The sequence below is a fragment of the Rhipicephalus microplus genome, chromosome 4 (assembly GCF_043290135.1).
Source record: "Rhipicephalus microplus isolate Deutch F79 chromosome 4, USDA_Rmic, whole genome shotgun sequence".
NCBI lineage: Eukaryota > Metazoa > Arthropoda > Arachnida > Ixodida > Ixodidae > Rhipicephalus > Rhipicephalus microplus.
Genome location: NC_134703.1, coordinates 123,093,434 through 123,108,912, shown reverse-complemented (window position 1 = coordinate 123,108,912; position 15,479 = coordinate 123,093,434). Strand labels below are relative to the sequence as shown.

The 15,479-nt window shown below is 45.9% G+C and overlaps 1 protein-coding gene across 1 annotated transcript in view; it reads right to left on the bottom strand.

Annotated features, from left to right (window-relative positions):
* LOC119172336 (uncharacterized) overlaps positions 1-14,936 on the bottom strand; it is a 56,410-nt gene extending 41,474 nt beyond the window's left edge. The window contains exons 1-2 of the mRNA XM_037423390.2: positions 14,834-14,936; positions 13,469-13,581 (exon numbers count right to left, since the gene is read on the bottom strand). Of these exons, the coding sequence (XP_037279287.2) occupies positions 13,469-13,581; positions 14,834-14,936 (216 nt within the window). The remainder of the gene's footprint in view (positions 1-13,468; positions 13,582-14,833) is intronic.
* Positions 14,937-15,479: the final 543 nt, after the last annotated feature.

Here is a 15,479-nt window from a genome sequence, read left to right as displayed (position 1 = left end):
GGTAAATACCGCAATCGAAGGTAAAGACCGCAGGTAGTCGGAGATAGCCTCCGCAGTGTTGCACCTGATGTGCACTTGACCGAAAGTGCACCTGTAGTTTTAAATGCGAGCATTTCTTTGCGTGCCGCAAGTACTTTTGGCATCTCTATCTATCTGTCTATCTATCTGTCTATCTATCTATCTATCTATCTATCTATCTATCTATCTATCTATCTATCTATCTATCTATCCATCTATCTATCTATCTATCTATCTATCTATCTATCTATCTATCTATCTATCTATCTATCTATCTATCTATCTATCTATCTATCTATCTATCTATCTATCTATCTATCTATCGTCCTACGTCTGGATGCTCTCCTGATCACCCCCTTAACTTGGAGTACAACAAAATTAGTATGGGTGGGTAATATGGTGTGGCAAGTGGCGAGTATGACGCGCTGGTCATGACAAGAATAATGTCACAATCTCATCCTCATCGCGTACGTCGTCAAACACTTTCCTAACAACAGCGGCACATAACCGGTGGTGGGTGCGGGCCACTGGTTTGCTGGATGTGCCACAGGCGATAAATATTTTACATCTACCCAGGAACGGCGAGAACACACACGGGTAACTTTAACGCTTGAGCGTTAAGAAAAAGGCTGCCATAGGCAGCGTTAACCAGACGAATGGAGACAATAAATGTCACTGTCCCAGCGGGAATCAAACTGTAGCCTTCTTCGTGGCAAGAAAGTTTTCTGCCAAAGAGCGACATCAGGCCTCGGATATACTTTTCAAATAGACCGTAAAGTTCATGTAACGTCAATTTTGGTTGCATTACTGACTATCCAGTTTTATAAACAGTATACATATATACTCCTAAGATACAGCCGTCATGTCGGGTTAACGTAAATTGTAGTTGGGCGCCATCCACTGAAGTTGATTTGTGTAGCAGTGTTGATGGTTACCATTCTCGCGAACACCAGCACAAACACCAGCGCTTTATATCAGCTTATTGCTTCTGGTGTTGCTAATATTCATGTCGCAGTAGCATCTTTATGCCCTCCCCCAACGATAAATAACTGCTACTACAAAACATACGCTGCTGTTTAATGTATGTATGTGCGTGGATTTGTACATATATTTAGCATCACTTCATAAACTTCTCGCTGAATAAAAAAAAATTTAACACCTTTACTTTCCATTCGAAAGCTTCGGAGAACATTGATTCACCATGGGACGTGGGACCGGAGGAATTTTTCACGGATGAATACCCGGTGACAGCAACTCTCAGCGTCCCGCAGCAGCGGAAGATACGCGACTCTTTCTCCGAGGCTGCGGTGGGTTGAGGCGCCCCCAGCGAGTTCTCAGAACGAAGAACCACAAACGACAGAGCGCCAGATTGGTGTACTTAGCTTCCTCTTGGAAATAACGGCTGAGTTTCCGACCCGCACACCAAGAGAATCGAAGCCACTGCCGACAGCTTTAGAACAGGGCGCTCAGCATTGCTGCCACCACTGAAGTTAAAGAGTTTATGATCCGCCAAAGAGATTTCCTACTGTTTTCCAAGGTTAACCGGAGCCACACAGCACACTCTTCTCAAGAGGTAGCCCAACCACAACAGGAGTATACCCTTCAAAGCTAATGTCGCGGCCTAGATCGCTAGCCAGACCCCCTCTTGTATCCTTTCACGCAGGCTCATCGTTGTGGAAGCCCTTTGTGTTAGCTGGTACCCCACCCTTGTGTATTAACTTCCCTAGCGTGTATTCGAGTATGCGAAGGCACTCAAAGGGCATTCAAAAGGCCGAGTATGTGACCGGGGGGGGGGGGGGGGCTAAAGTTAGACATACGCGGCGGTTCGTTGATACAGTGGCACGGTTCACCCAGAAACGTCACCCCCCTCAACAACTTCACCTGTGACATGCCGATCTCTTGCGTCAGAGTGTCCAGCAAAAACAACATGTACCAGTGGAAAATTCACCAATGCAGCCTCCATTTAAGTGGATTACACGCGTTCTTCCGGCTTCAGATAAGAGGCTCGCCAGAAACGAAGCAGTAGACGACCTTCACCTCTCAACTCTTAGCCTACCACACCGGTAGCTGGGTCGGCCTCTGCTAGCATTCCAGTGAGCCGCAACTTCGGCGTCCTTAGACAGTGGCTTTCGCCTTGGCTTACATCTGACCTGCTTGATGCTCCCTGCCTTCAAATGAACCGATATTCAGAAGGGCTCAGCCCCTGTCAGAACTGACGCTGCATCTCCCACGTTAAATGTACACGAATTCCCATTGACTGGATAACAGAGGGCCGCAACACTCCCCAACCCTCGATCAGCAGCGTTCACGACGGGAGTGTCTCCCATATAACCGAGGTACAGAGCCTACGGAACATACTCTGGCGCCCAGTAGGACTATAGTGCCAATGGGTGGAGATCCATATGTCACTGGACCAATTACCGAGGCTCCACTTGGATGACAGGAGCATGCTTATGATAGCCGTAGCATGGAAGCGGGAACCACAGATTCCAGTCAAACACAAACGTGCCGGGACTGAACAGCAAGCTGCGTGCGCACAAGTGATGAAGGCAGACCACTCAAACGTAAGGTATGCTGCGTCGCCACACAGTTCGGGTTCCACTTGGGTATCATAAGTGCTGCGTTAGTTCGAGAGACCGAGCCCCTCACTATAGTGAGTGCCCATGGCTACACCTTAGCATATACGTTATACAAAACTAGCTAGCACTGTCTGTCATTCAACCGACATGAGCGAATATTAGTCATCGATTCACGATCAGTAATATATGCATTAGCCATTATTTATTATACTCTATAGATTACATGGTATGGTTACTTGTAGCGGCCATTGTACAGTCATGCACTCCTTCGGAAGTGATTCATCATTTTCATAGAGTATCCAATGCGAGAACGGACAGTGGCACGTCACCTTGGGGGCAAGTGGCCGTTTTTTTTTCTTGCAAAAGAGGGGGAAGGGATGTAGTTCTATAATTCCTTCACATAAAAACCATAAAAGGAGATCATATGAGAAGAGCGTGAAAAAAACGCGGGCGCAACATTTGCATAGGGACGGATTAGCAAAGAATCCGTATTCGCGTTCCTGCTATGTATACCCTTTCCGCTCGATGTAATGGCATTCAATCACTGCCATTGCTTAGTGGCATTCTGAGTATCGATCAATACGCTCCAGCAACACGTCTTGTTACACGCTCATCTCTAGTATGATCGTCCCCTGGATTTTTGTTTTTTTTTATTCTACATCACATGTTGTTTAACGGGAGTGGCTTGTGGTACAGTCATCTGCGTTTTGGAGGACCCAACAAAAGTTCATCCAATTTAATCCGAGGCTATTTATTGCTGTCGCCACCAAATATATTTATAAGAGGTTTATAAAACTACGTGATTTTTAAAATGATCACACCGCTTCAATCTTTGTTACACTTTCCATACTAAGAAATTGAGTCTGCCTCCAATGATTAGTTTGGAAGGGGCACCCACTAAAATTCTCTATAAGTATAAACTGTTTCAGTCATTTTGAATACGCCTTTAAACAATACCGGATAATTGAATAACCGACGAAAGAAACTCCCATCGACTACAAATTTGATTAGTGGCAAAGGTTGTCAATGACCAATCGTTAATCAAATAAAAAGACTAATCGACCACTTTCAATGAGCTTTTAAGAAAAGGAATGGTGAGCGAGAGAAATAACAATTTTTGTGGTCAAGTAAGAAGAAATATTCGAGTAGATAAGGCAGGAAGTTTAACCAGTGTAGGACGACTGGTTTGCTACCCTACACGTGGAAACGGGATGGATGAGATTGGAAGATGGAGGAGAACGAGAGAGATAGACAGCATGTAACACAACACACACACGCAGACAGTCGTAGTCCGTCACACCGTCACGTCACTGTCACAACCGCTTGTTCAAGTTCGTTTGCCTTGAAAACCTCGGCAGTGCATTCGTCGCCTTGTGCTTCGATTAGCAAAGTTAGGTATTGGGCTAGCTGTTTTTCGAGATTAAATAAAATACTGCGCTGCAGTTACTAGGACAAAACAAGTTAGGGAGGACACCCGTTAGCAGACGACAAGCCCAACGATACTGGTTGCGAGGCAAATTATCCTTTCATTGTGTTTTTTGGCTAACGTGTTTCAGAATGCGGCAAATTATCCTTTCATTGTGTTGCGTGTCTGACATGTAGTTTCATAATGCGGCAACAACGCCCTGCCGTTGTCCAGGTGATTGACGGGCAGCGAGTAGACATATCTGAATCCGTACAAACGGTACAGTACGAAGAACTTTATTTAATGATCTGGAGAGGTGCCACCTTTTAGGGCGACACCGCGGGCTGCTCCCATGTGGGGACAGTTAGACCTATAGCCTGACAGCCGCATCACAGACTCCCTGGAGAGCCCAAAGTTGATGCTGGTAATCCGAGCTCTTGAGATCCGATGTACATTTCTGTCCTGCGAGGTCCCTATGCGCACTTAACGAGAGGCACCGCCAAAGCATGGGCTCTAAATCGCACGTTTCTCCGCAGCGAAGGCACTGCGAGCTGAAGTTACTTGGGAAGTGCATGAAAGGGAGATTTCGATACGAATTAGTTTGTAGCATCCTAAGGGTCCTCGCCCCCGTACAAACAGCCAACAGAATTTGGGGCCTTCGTGCTTACAGCGTATGGTTGTGCATGCACGTAACAAGACAAGGAGACTGCTGACTTCCAATTAAAGTTCATGTTATTCAGCTAAATTTTAACCAAAACTTCAAGTAGCAAGTATGGATTCAAGAAAGCAAGCTTAGGTAATACGTTGGCAGTGACTTATTGAATAGGTTATGTACTCGTCGTCAACATTACGTGACAGCACTGTGGGAGCTACAGAACCAGAGGCGGCTGAGGTTAGTGGCACCAGTTTCACCACGTTACGTTGACCGAACTCCGGGCACTCTATACACCCACTCGTGCTACGCTGTGATGCACGCGCATTTTCTTAATTTGTCTCAAAATCAAAACACCTAAACATGAGCTCTTAGACTTCGCATTAATCAGTGTTTTAATCGTCGGTAAATTTTTGTTTTATTTGTTACGGGCTTTGTCTCGGTGAGATGTTTTTTCCTTATTGTATTGCATCTCCAAATCCTTTTTGCATAACTAGCCTGTATGCTTCTCTTATTATTTATTTTAAAAAGTATACACGCACTTCCTTAACGTTTTCGTTTATCTCTGCGTGTTTTTTTTAAAAGCTTGCCACAAACTTCTTGTCATGAAACTGTGTATGTAGGATTTCGGTTCCTCGCCATGTTGTAGTGCGCGACCACTTCTAAGAAACCGTTCACTTATCATGGAGAAATAAATGCTGCAATGATATATAGAGCGTTGGTCAAGAGAGCTGCAGCCTATCACTTGAATGAAAGGTGACGGGGTCTGCAAAAACATGCGCAGGGAGTACGCTTCCTGTTCGTATGCAGATTAACTATTCTGCAAGTGGAGTCATTTTTTTTTTTCATCGTGCCGACAGCTCCGGGGGCGCAAGCCTAGAAATAATGACCCCTCTTTGACATTGCCGAAAGTAATGGTGATCCGTGAATTAAGTGGCTTGGCCGTGAAAACATTGCTCCCCGGGCACCAACACCACAGGGTCTTGGTGTAACGTCCGAATAAAAGAAACGCTGCCGAAGTTCACCTTCCAAACGCATACATCGTTCACGCATAACCACACGTAGGCGTCACAAGGCGTCCGCGCGCGCCGTGCAGACTCAACGTCGCGCCCTCTCTCTGTGGAGGCAGAGGGCACGATGAGTAAGAGCTAGCACTGCATGAGGTAGCACGTTTAATGCAGTGACAATAGAGGTAACTGTTACGCATTCTATTTGACATTGCAGCATTTATTCGCCACTTCACGCAATGTTCTTCACGTAAATTGCAACATAGGCGTTAGATATGCATGTTTCGTTGTTTTGCCTGTTTTCTTTTTACATTTCAAAGCCGTAACTTGGTTGTGAAAGACCACGCGGTTTGGTAACATCTTCGTTTTTTTTTAATTTATTTAAATGCAGCGGGCCCGTCAGCGCATCGTTCTCGTCGGAATGCGGCCGTCACGATAAGGAAACACACCCGCGTCGCCGACGCTTCCAGATCTGCGCAGTCGTTGATCACCGCTAAAAGCGGCGCGCGAGCCACGCTTAGACGCCGTCGTATAACGAAAAAAAAAACACGTAAGTGGACACGAGTAACAAGTGTTACTACACTGATAGTTTGCCCGTTCCTACGACACGAATGAGAAGTCAAACCAACGCGATCTCGTAATGTCAACGCGTTGTAAGCGTTTGCGTGTCTGCACAAACGAGGAAGTGATGTGCAGTTTGTCCATGCGCAACCGGCAACAGGCTCACGCTTGAGCGCCGCTCTTCGCCCAGATATGTCACGAGCTTTCGCTTTGGCGCAGTCGGAAGAAGCGGGTAAAGGAAGAGGGTTTGCTCACACCTCCGGTTCCGGCCCCATTCTCTTTCAATGGTATATACCTGCAAGGCGTTTTTATGCCGCGGAAGCCATTCAATTGAAATGGCGAATATCGGTGTCATTACGTAAGGTGGCACCAGTTTCTGCTCCTCGCTAAACAGCAGTAAAAATAACAACAATAAAGACGCAAAATACCATACAGCCGAGCATGATATGCGCAAATACAATGCAATAGAGCACTAAAGTCTCGAGGGTCCCACTAAAGTCTCTAACTCTGGGACCCTCGTCTGTATCTCTTGGATTTTGTACCTTGTTTTTGGAAAAAAAATAATAAACTTGAAACTTGAAACTCGAAACTTGAAACAACGTCACCGCCCGAATAGGTAAAATAAGTTCACATGGAGACGTCCGAACTTCGAAATTCTGTACGGCGTGACATACACAGGAACAAATGCTAAGATACGCAATAGTATAAGAATAGATGTGTGATTCTTGATCGAACAAGTATTATCATTGTTTCATAGTCAAACATGGATATATATATGACGAAGGGAAAGTAACATACTGAGAACTACCACCGATTATGGTACAACGCCTTTATATGCCTACAGCCCCGCCGCGATAGTCTAGTGCCTGAAGTATTCGGCTGCTGACCCGTAGGTCACGTGATCAAACCCCGGCTGCGGCGGCTGCATTTCCGATGAAGGCGGAAATGTTGTAGGCCCGTGTGCTCATATTTGGGCCCACGTTAAAGAACCCCAGGTGGTCGAAATTTCCGGAACCTTCCACTACGGTGTCTCTCATAATCATATGGTGGTTTTGGGACGTTAAACTCCACATATCAATCAATCAATCAATCAATCAATCAATCAATTAATCAATCTGTAGGCCTACGTGTTCAGGAGGTTGCAGTGAAAACAGGGATCGAAGGTAGGCAAGGAAGTGCTATTCCATGAGAAATATGTCCTAATCCTTTCAATGATGTTTGTCCACTGTATCTCAAAGAGCATGCACAGTGTTAGACACCGAGTAAGTCAGACGACAAGACGAGCGCCTTGCCATTGTCTCAATATATCATGTCTCTACATATTTGCGTCTTTACGTTCAAGATGCATCATGTACTAGCCCCTCAAGAAATACTTCCAAGACTGCCAGTTATCATGCCGAAATTTCCGCATCATGGCCTTCACTGAGAAGCCCCTGCTGTGACGCTAGAGCTTCAAAAAAGCCGCGACATCGGGTCCCTGCGTCAAAATGTGCCCGTGAGGCAAAAAATGCAGTTCTCACCAACCCATTTTCTGTGTAAACATTATTGATTTGTAACGCTCATCTTACGTCGTAATAGGGTGCAGATAGCAATATTCCATAATTTAAATATTGTACATACAGCGACTTGCCCTGACGCACAGCGATTATTGTATTTTTTGTTGCCATTAACTACACAGCAATATATTATAGAATAACATACCATTTTCTAGTCCTCTTTGGCTACACCTTGCTCTCAAGCCACTTCACAACGCACATGATTATCATTAAATTTCAATATGTGGTAGTTTTTTTGCGCAGTAAAAGAAATATGTCACGTGTTCTCAAGCAAGACTTTGATTAGGGCAAGTTGGTTCATAGTTTATTGCAGTGCAAAAACAGAGGGACCAAAATGACCGGAAACACTGGATGAAGGCTTAACACCGAAGTTAAATTCTGACGGGAAGCACTGAGCAAAATGCACAAACCACTTAATAAAAAATAGGACAAAACAAGAGGTGCTCACTTCTTGTGCTGACCTGTTTTTCCGTCAGTCGTTTGTGCTTTTCACTTAGCACTACCACCTTACAATGCCATACCAACTAGCCCATACTGAAGGTTTGCTTACAAACTAATTTTGCAGCAACAACCACGTGAGTGAGAAACATCATGAGTGAGAAACATGAGTGAGAAACATCATATCCCACTCCTGTAAAACAACGCAAACTGTCTCGTCAAAACACCAAAAGAACCAAATCTACTTTATCGCGACAAATATTGCGTGGAGCTGGGATACAGGGTCCCATTAGCCCGCTGTCGTGGTCTAGTGGCTAAGGTACTCGGCTGCTGACGCGCGGGTCGTGGCATCGAATGCCGGCTGCGGCAGCTGCATTTTCGATGGAGGCGAAAACGCTGTAGGCCCATGTGTTCAGATTTTGGTGCACGTTAATGAACCCCAGGTGGTCAAAATTTCGGGAGCCCTCCACTACGGCGTCTTTCATGTTCATATAAAAGTTTTGGGACGTTAAACTCCACATATCAATCAGCCAATCAATCAGCCAATCAATCAATCAATTGATCAGGGTCTCACACTTCAGCAATGCGTCACGCCGATCGTCTAGCCATTCTGTCATTTATTCCTGAATAGATGGAAAGCTTGAGTTAATTCAGGATTATCGTGCATGTGGTTGAGGTCTTTGAGAGAAAATCCTGCTCTGGAACCCGGCATATATTACACTAAGTAATGGCGCCTGGGGATAGGCCCTGCTTCTTTTTGTACACTCACTAACCACTGTGCCACGCTGACAGATTCTTCTTCTTGTGAAAAGAAAAAAAATGGCAGCATATCCACGGAGTCAATGATGAAGAGTGGGGCGAAGCATCCGTCCGTCCATTCGTTCTTGCTTCCGTCCGTCCTTGCGTTCGTCTGTGTGGCCGCCCGTGCGTCCATCCGCCCGTCCGTGCGTGTGTCTGTTCGTGCGTCCGCACGTCCATCTGTGCGTCAGTCCCTGCGTTCGTCCATGCATCCGCTCCTGCGTCCGTCCATGCGTCCATCCATCCGTTCAGCCATCCATGCGTCCATCTATGCATGTGTCTGTGTGTCCGTTCGTTCACCTATTCAACACTCCATCTCACATCTTTTCATCATATATTCCTCATATATAAGTACCGTCATCCAGCGGACATTCCAAGGACTGAACGAGAGGAGGCACACGCACACTTTCTTACGGCTTGCGCTTCGTGTCTACTTCCCACCTTTGACCATCTCAAGTTCATGGTACATACTAGTTCACTTTATTCATGACACTGCGGCCCAACGCCCACTAAACCTTTCTAAAACCAAGGAGGTTACACCCAGCAAGTATAACGTAGCAACCCTTTCTTGTCAGATAGTGCTCAATGTACATACAGGCCAATGGCTGCTAAGAGGCAATGAGAGACAGGAGAATTCGGCTTTTAGTTAACGTGCACGCTACGATTTTTTTTATTGTTCAACAACGCACAGAAGAAATCTCCCACCGGTACCACCTTTGAGGTCAAAAGCTAAGACTGGTTACACACTACGACTACTACTACTACTACTACTACTACAAGGGATGAACGGGTGCCGCTTTAAGGAGCTTCACCCCTAAAAGAAGGAACATAGTATACTGTAAAGAGGTGCTTGATATGTCACTAAGGCTATAGTGGGGCCACAAATGCGCGGCTTGAAAGTTATCTACCCGCGTTTTACTACTATGAGGCACGACTTTTTGAGAGACAAATGAACATGATTTGCTATGATTCATTAACTTTACGCAGCATATCGAGGCCATTGCCCAGCCATTCAGAACAGCGATTGAATTTAAGGTTATTATTCGATTACCTGTCCGGCGACAGAGGGAGAGAGAGTGAATAAAATGAAGTTAGATAGTTCGACCTTAGCTCGTGCGCACCAGTTGGACATTAATCTGATGAGAAAGCTTTTTTTGTCCGCTTTTTTTTCACGTAAAAAAAGCCTGAACATACCTGACGTCCCAGTGTTAAATATTAGTATCATGTATGATTGCTCCATTCATATTTGTTTACATTTTCTTTTCTTATTTAAATTATTTTTTCCATCTCCTCTTGAATAGCATAATCCCATTCGTCCATCCCCGTACAGAACAGCAGGCCAGGGGTTCTATACGCGTCGGTAAAAATGAGGTTTTTTCAATAAAGAATCTCTGGCTGAACCTCTCTATATAGCGTTGTGCACTGAAACACATGAAAACGCCCTTTGTGTCTGATTTGATTTTCACACGCTTTGTGTTTAGCGGACCATATTGCAGGACAATGCGGAGTTTTAGAATAGCGCACCGCGAGCCCTTGTGGTGCGGTCGCTGCCACTGCGCATGCGTCGTAACGCGAGTCGGCGTTCGCGTTCGCGGACCGCACGCAAAAAAATCCGAAATTGCGTGTGGTAATGGCGGCCCGCATGTGGCACGCAAGCACTGGTTTCGAGGCTACGGTGTCGCTGCAATCGTGCGTTGTGGTTCGCAGCAGGGCAAACGCTATTCTGAAACTCATATGACGCCCGCAACGCCCGCAGCGCTTGCAAACGGTATTCTAAAACTCCCTAATGTGTGCACGAACTCCCCAGTGAGCGAAAAGCGACGAGTAAACAGCGCGACAGCCGATGCTTCTGTCGCTGACCCTATCGCGAACCAATCTTCGTGCGTCCCGGTCGCCTCCCTCGCAAGCCGCCAACTGGACCGTATCGAAGCGGTTCCATTTCGTAACAAGAAGATCGATGATTTATTTTCGTCGCCAGCGGCCCGAATGAATAAAACGTAGGTGTATGTGCACATGTTTTTTTTTTTGGAACGCTGCCAGTACACACAGCGGTCAGAGGCCGCGTGACCAGGAAGTCGAAAACGCCATTATGGACATTCTTAACACTTCTGGTGTCACTGGCGATACACTTTCAGTGAATCTCTCCTGAGGAAAGTAAGCGCAATTGTAAAGTCCGCACTTCTTTATGGGTTGAATTATACACCGAGCGCCCGTGTTCCGGCAGAGCCCTAAGAAATATAGTCTGGTATAGACTAATGTCCAAGGTATATATAGACTGATAGCAAAGGCTCCATAGAAACCTGTACGTTCTGAAAATGTCGGTTGATCAGCTGGATGAATGGATAGATGGATATGGCTGTACCCTTTAGATCGGGCGGTGGCTAGCGCCACCAAGCCGTTATACTTAATGAAACAAAAACTTGATTTATTTATTTTTCCTTAAACAGTGAGGTTGAGGATTCGTACTTTGCAGTGAAGGGTTTTATTTTCACTCGTGCCTTGACTTTAGCCACCAATCAGATAACCTCCCTCTAGTTAATTATACCCGCTTAATGTCTATTTTGCCCTCACTGTCCCTAAACCCCAGTGCTTTGAAAAACTCTGCGTAATCATCTTGAACTATAGTGTGAAGCCCTTTACAGAACATTATCAAGTGTTCGGCAGTTCAAGGGGCTTAGCGCCATCTATGTGAGGAGGGAACACTTCCCGTGGAACAAAAAAAAAAAGAGCGCATGGGATGCAATAGCTGGGAAACAAGTGACGTCCTTTTGTGTACACTATCGAGAAATTTGATCTCGAATTACTTTTCATAGGCCCCTGATCGCTAGCGACTCGCGCTAAGGCGATCGCCGGTGAGTCATCCACGAGTGCGCTTCAAGTCAACGCCAGCTAATCTAATGCGGACTCATTACTAAATAGTGATGCTTAAGTGGACTACCGTTCATTTTGCCTCAATTTTACAAGAAAACCTGTGTTTAGAAAAAAAAAGTTGTTAACGATCTAGAGTACTAGGTACTCTACTATGGGAGAGCATAGAGCCGTCCCGTGAGCCTCTAACTTGATGAGGCCCAGTGCAGAAAACGTATTCTTCGAACTTCGCCGTTCGTGGCATCTTCCACCGATGAAATAAGGCAACCAACACCGTATCCGTGTATACAAGTGATATCAGCAGCATGACATACGCAGGTTATTTAGCATGCACAATCCTTATTATTTTCTGTTTTACCAGGAAGAAATGACGCCTTGTCACGCCAAAGTGATCACATTTGAGTTTTATTCAATGGTCACAATAACTCAAATTGATTCATAGGCCCCTGAACGCTAACGACTCGCGCTAAGGTAATCACCGGTGAGTCATCCACGAGTGCGCTTCAAGTCTACACCAGCCAATCAAATGCGGACTCATTACTAAATAGTGATCCTTAAGTGTACTACCGTTCATTTTGCCCAAATTTTACAAGAAATAATCCAGTTGATGTGAAATATGTAAAATATGGCGACAACTAACTAATAGTATGTCAGCACATATTCAGAAAGGTCTGCCCCAGGGTTGCCTGTTACCACCAATCCTGTTCTAGAAGAAGCAGACACATTAATTTGAACATAAAAAGGACGTGCTACAACGTGCCTGGTGATAAAATAAAGTAATAAACAGGAAAAAAGGCTACTAATTAGAAACTTTGTCAGCTATAAGAGATAAGGATGATATATCTAATTACACTGTAATTAAGCAAGCATATTGCTTCGAGTTCACGTTGCCCGAAAACTAACTGTGCAATCGCGGGATTACTTGACGCTCACTTCGGCTAAGTGGCTTCTTGACTCCGTCGTGTTGTACTACGTGTGCACTATATTTTTACGTTAGTGACTCGAAATCTGAATCTAGGAAAAAAAAATGTTAGCACTCTTAGAAGAGAGGCTGTTTATCTAGACAAAAGTCGTTATAGGAATCGAAGCAGGTGCTTTTTGTAGAAATTGAAAGACAGATTTTTTTACCTTAAGCTTTTCTCTGTTTACATTAACAATTTACGCCTCAGCACTCCAAAAAATGTAGTCAGTCATGTGGATGAAACTGAATCGTACAATTGGTGCACTTTCACTATGAAGGAGTCATCCACAATTTGGCTGAGTCATAACTTTGCTTCCTTGTCACTCGCGAATGCAAATACGATGTTCGAAAAACGCCAGTTCCCTGACACGGCCGACAGGACAGGTAAACTGCTTATCAGTTAACACATCCGTGGGACATACCTTGCTTGGATCCTCCTTTTATTCATATTTACAAGAACGCGCTAGGTACTGAGCTGGCTGCGGTCGCGTTCACTATATTTAACGACAATGTAGAACGCATCTTCATCGATTCTGTATCTGCGATCCGGTTTTTCGCTAACGACCGAATAGCCCCGCAAGCGCTAAACATCCACTGAAACGGTGCAAAAGAATTTCGTCACAACCCGCTCATTCGCATTCCGGCTCCCATCGGGCAGGTCCTTGGCTGCCCCGTCAACCTCCACAGATCCGCTCACAGCACTGCGCACGTACTGCCGGGCCGAGCAGATTGGAGGCCCTGGAAAAAAGGTTAGTTTCATCCACCAAACACAATATCGCCACGCACTTGTACCTCTGACGTCGGCTTTTCCACCACCTAGGTCTTAGCTAAGCACTTATCCCATGCAAACGGTGACTCGATCACCCAAGTACGCACATACTGAAATAGGAGCTCCTAACGAGTTCGCGTGCATGTTGCAGAACCTTAATGAAATCCTTTTATTCATTAAAAATTACGAAAAAAACATCTGCATTCGCGAACACTTCAATGAACGATTCCTGAAGTCAACAAATTCTCGAAAGGGAATAAACTCTAATAAAGCAAAGCAGCAGCTGAATCACCGCTGGCAGAGACACTCTTCCAAAGCTCCACCAGCCACAGCGGCTCCCCGGGTTTTTCCCGGGGTGGCCAGCTGGCTTCCCAGGGACAGATTGGCAAGTCGCTCCTTTCACGGACATGTTCGTATCTGTTGTGTGCTGCCAGGTTAGACCAAAACTCGTCCTCCCAGACATCACAACGTACACCATACAAATTCTTGAAGTAATATTACAGAATACAAAGTTTAAATGAGCAGACGGAAGTGCCTGCGACAGGGCTAGCGAGCCTGTCTGAGGTACTTTCTGATACCCGTTTAAACTCTCCATACATCGTGTTCCGATCTATCGGCTGTCATCTTTCGTGATTTTGCGTCTGCAGAAGATGAGGTATTCCAAGGCTTTTTTTTTTTTTGGCTGAAGGCTAAGTTTTGTATCGTACGTCTTCACGGTGACGCAGCCATCACATCCCCATTGACCTTAAGCAAACAAAGGATGCACTTGAGCTTAAGGTCACGGGTTTTGATTTCTCAACAAGAACCAACGTGCCTGAAGAACTCAGCGTAAAACGTACGGGCGTATTTAGAATGAAGTGCGAGTTAAAACGAATGGCCGGCGGGTCAAAACTAAGCCGTACTCGTGTTCTGCGCTGTCCCTCATGTGCTTCCGCGTGTAGCTTTAGGACCTAAACTAAGTGATGAATATTGACAAGCCAATACCGCCCATATAAAACGGCCAAACCACACAGATCGCGACATTGACGCGTGTTTTACGACTTTCTACTTGCCGATCGCTCAGCGTGTTAAAACAACGTTTCGCGCACTTTGCGAGCGCTTCCTGCCGTCATTAATGACCGGACCTCGACGGAAGCTTTAGATTGGTCCATACTCAGCAGCTGGGCATAAACGTAACTCAAGCGCACAGAAAGCTACGAGCACTTCCTGGTCCCGCTTTACCAGTGGGCGTGAAAGGGCACGGAATGTGCTCGGGACGTGGTCCTTGCCCCGAGACGACCGAGACGTCCGCCCCCGGCAAGGCGCGATCGCCTAGAATAAACATCGCGGTACGGGGCTCGACACAAGAGGCCTTGTCCTCCAGCGCTCGTCGCCTTCGTCGTCATCATGTGGAAGACCCGAGGAAAACGGACGGCGGGGAGCCGTCTTACTTTACGGCTTTGTGTCTCGGTGCAGCCAGCACCCAGCATTGCCGTCGGGTGCGCCCGTCTTTGTACCTTCAAGGTGGCTGAGGTCACTTTGTCCAGTGGAATTAGTACGGTGCCCCAGACCGAGGACCAAGGACTAAGCACACCCGACGAGCGAAAGGGGAAACCCAGCTCCTGTGTGCATTCGAAGAGATGCAACGTTGACCTTTTTCTAATTGTTTATTATTTTTTTCCTCTCTGTCTGTCTCCTTTCTACCACCGCTCGCCATCACATCTATGTTCATTTATTTCATCCTGACTGAAAGCTGCATGGCCCGGGAGCCTAGTGGGTTTCAATAAATGTTGCTTGTTTCACATGGCAGAAAGCCTCAACACACGTTAAACCTCGGCGAACTTTTTAGGATTTCGTGCACTCCCGAGGCCTGTGCGTGAGGTTTGTC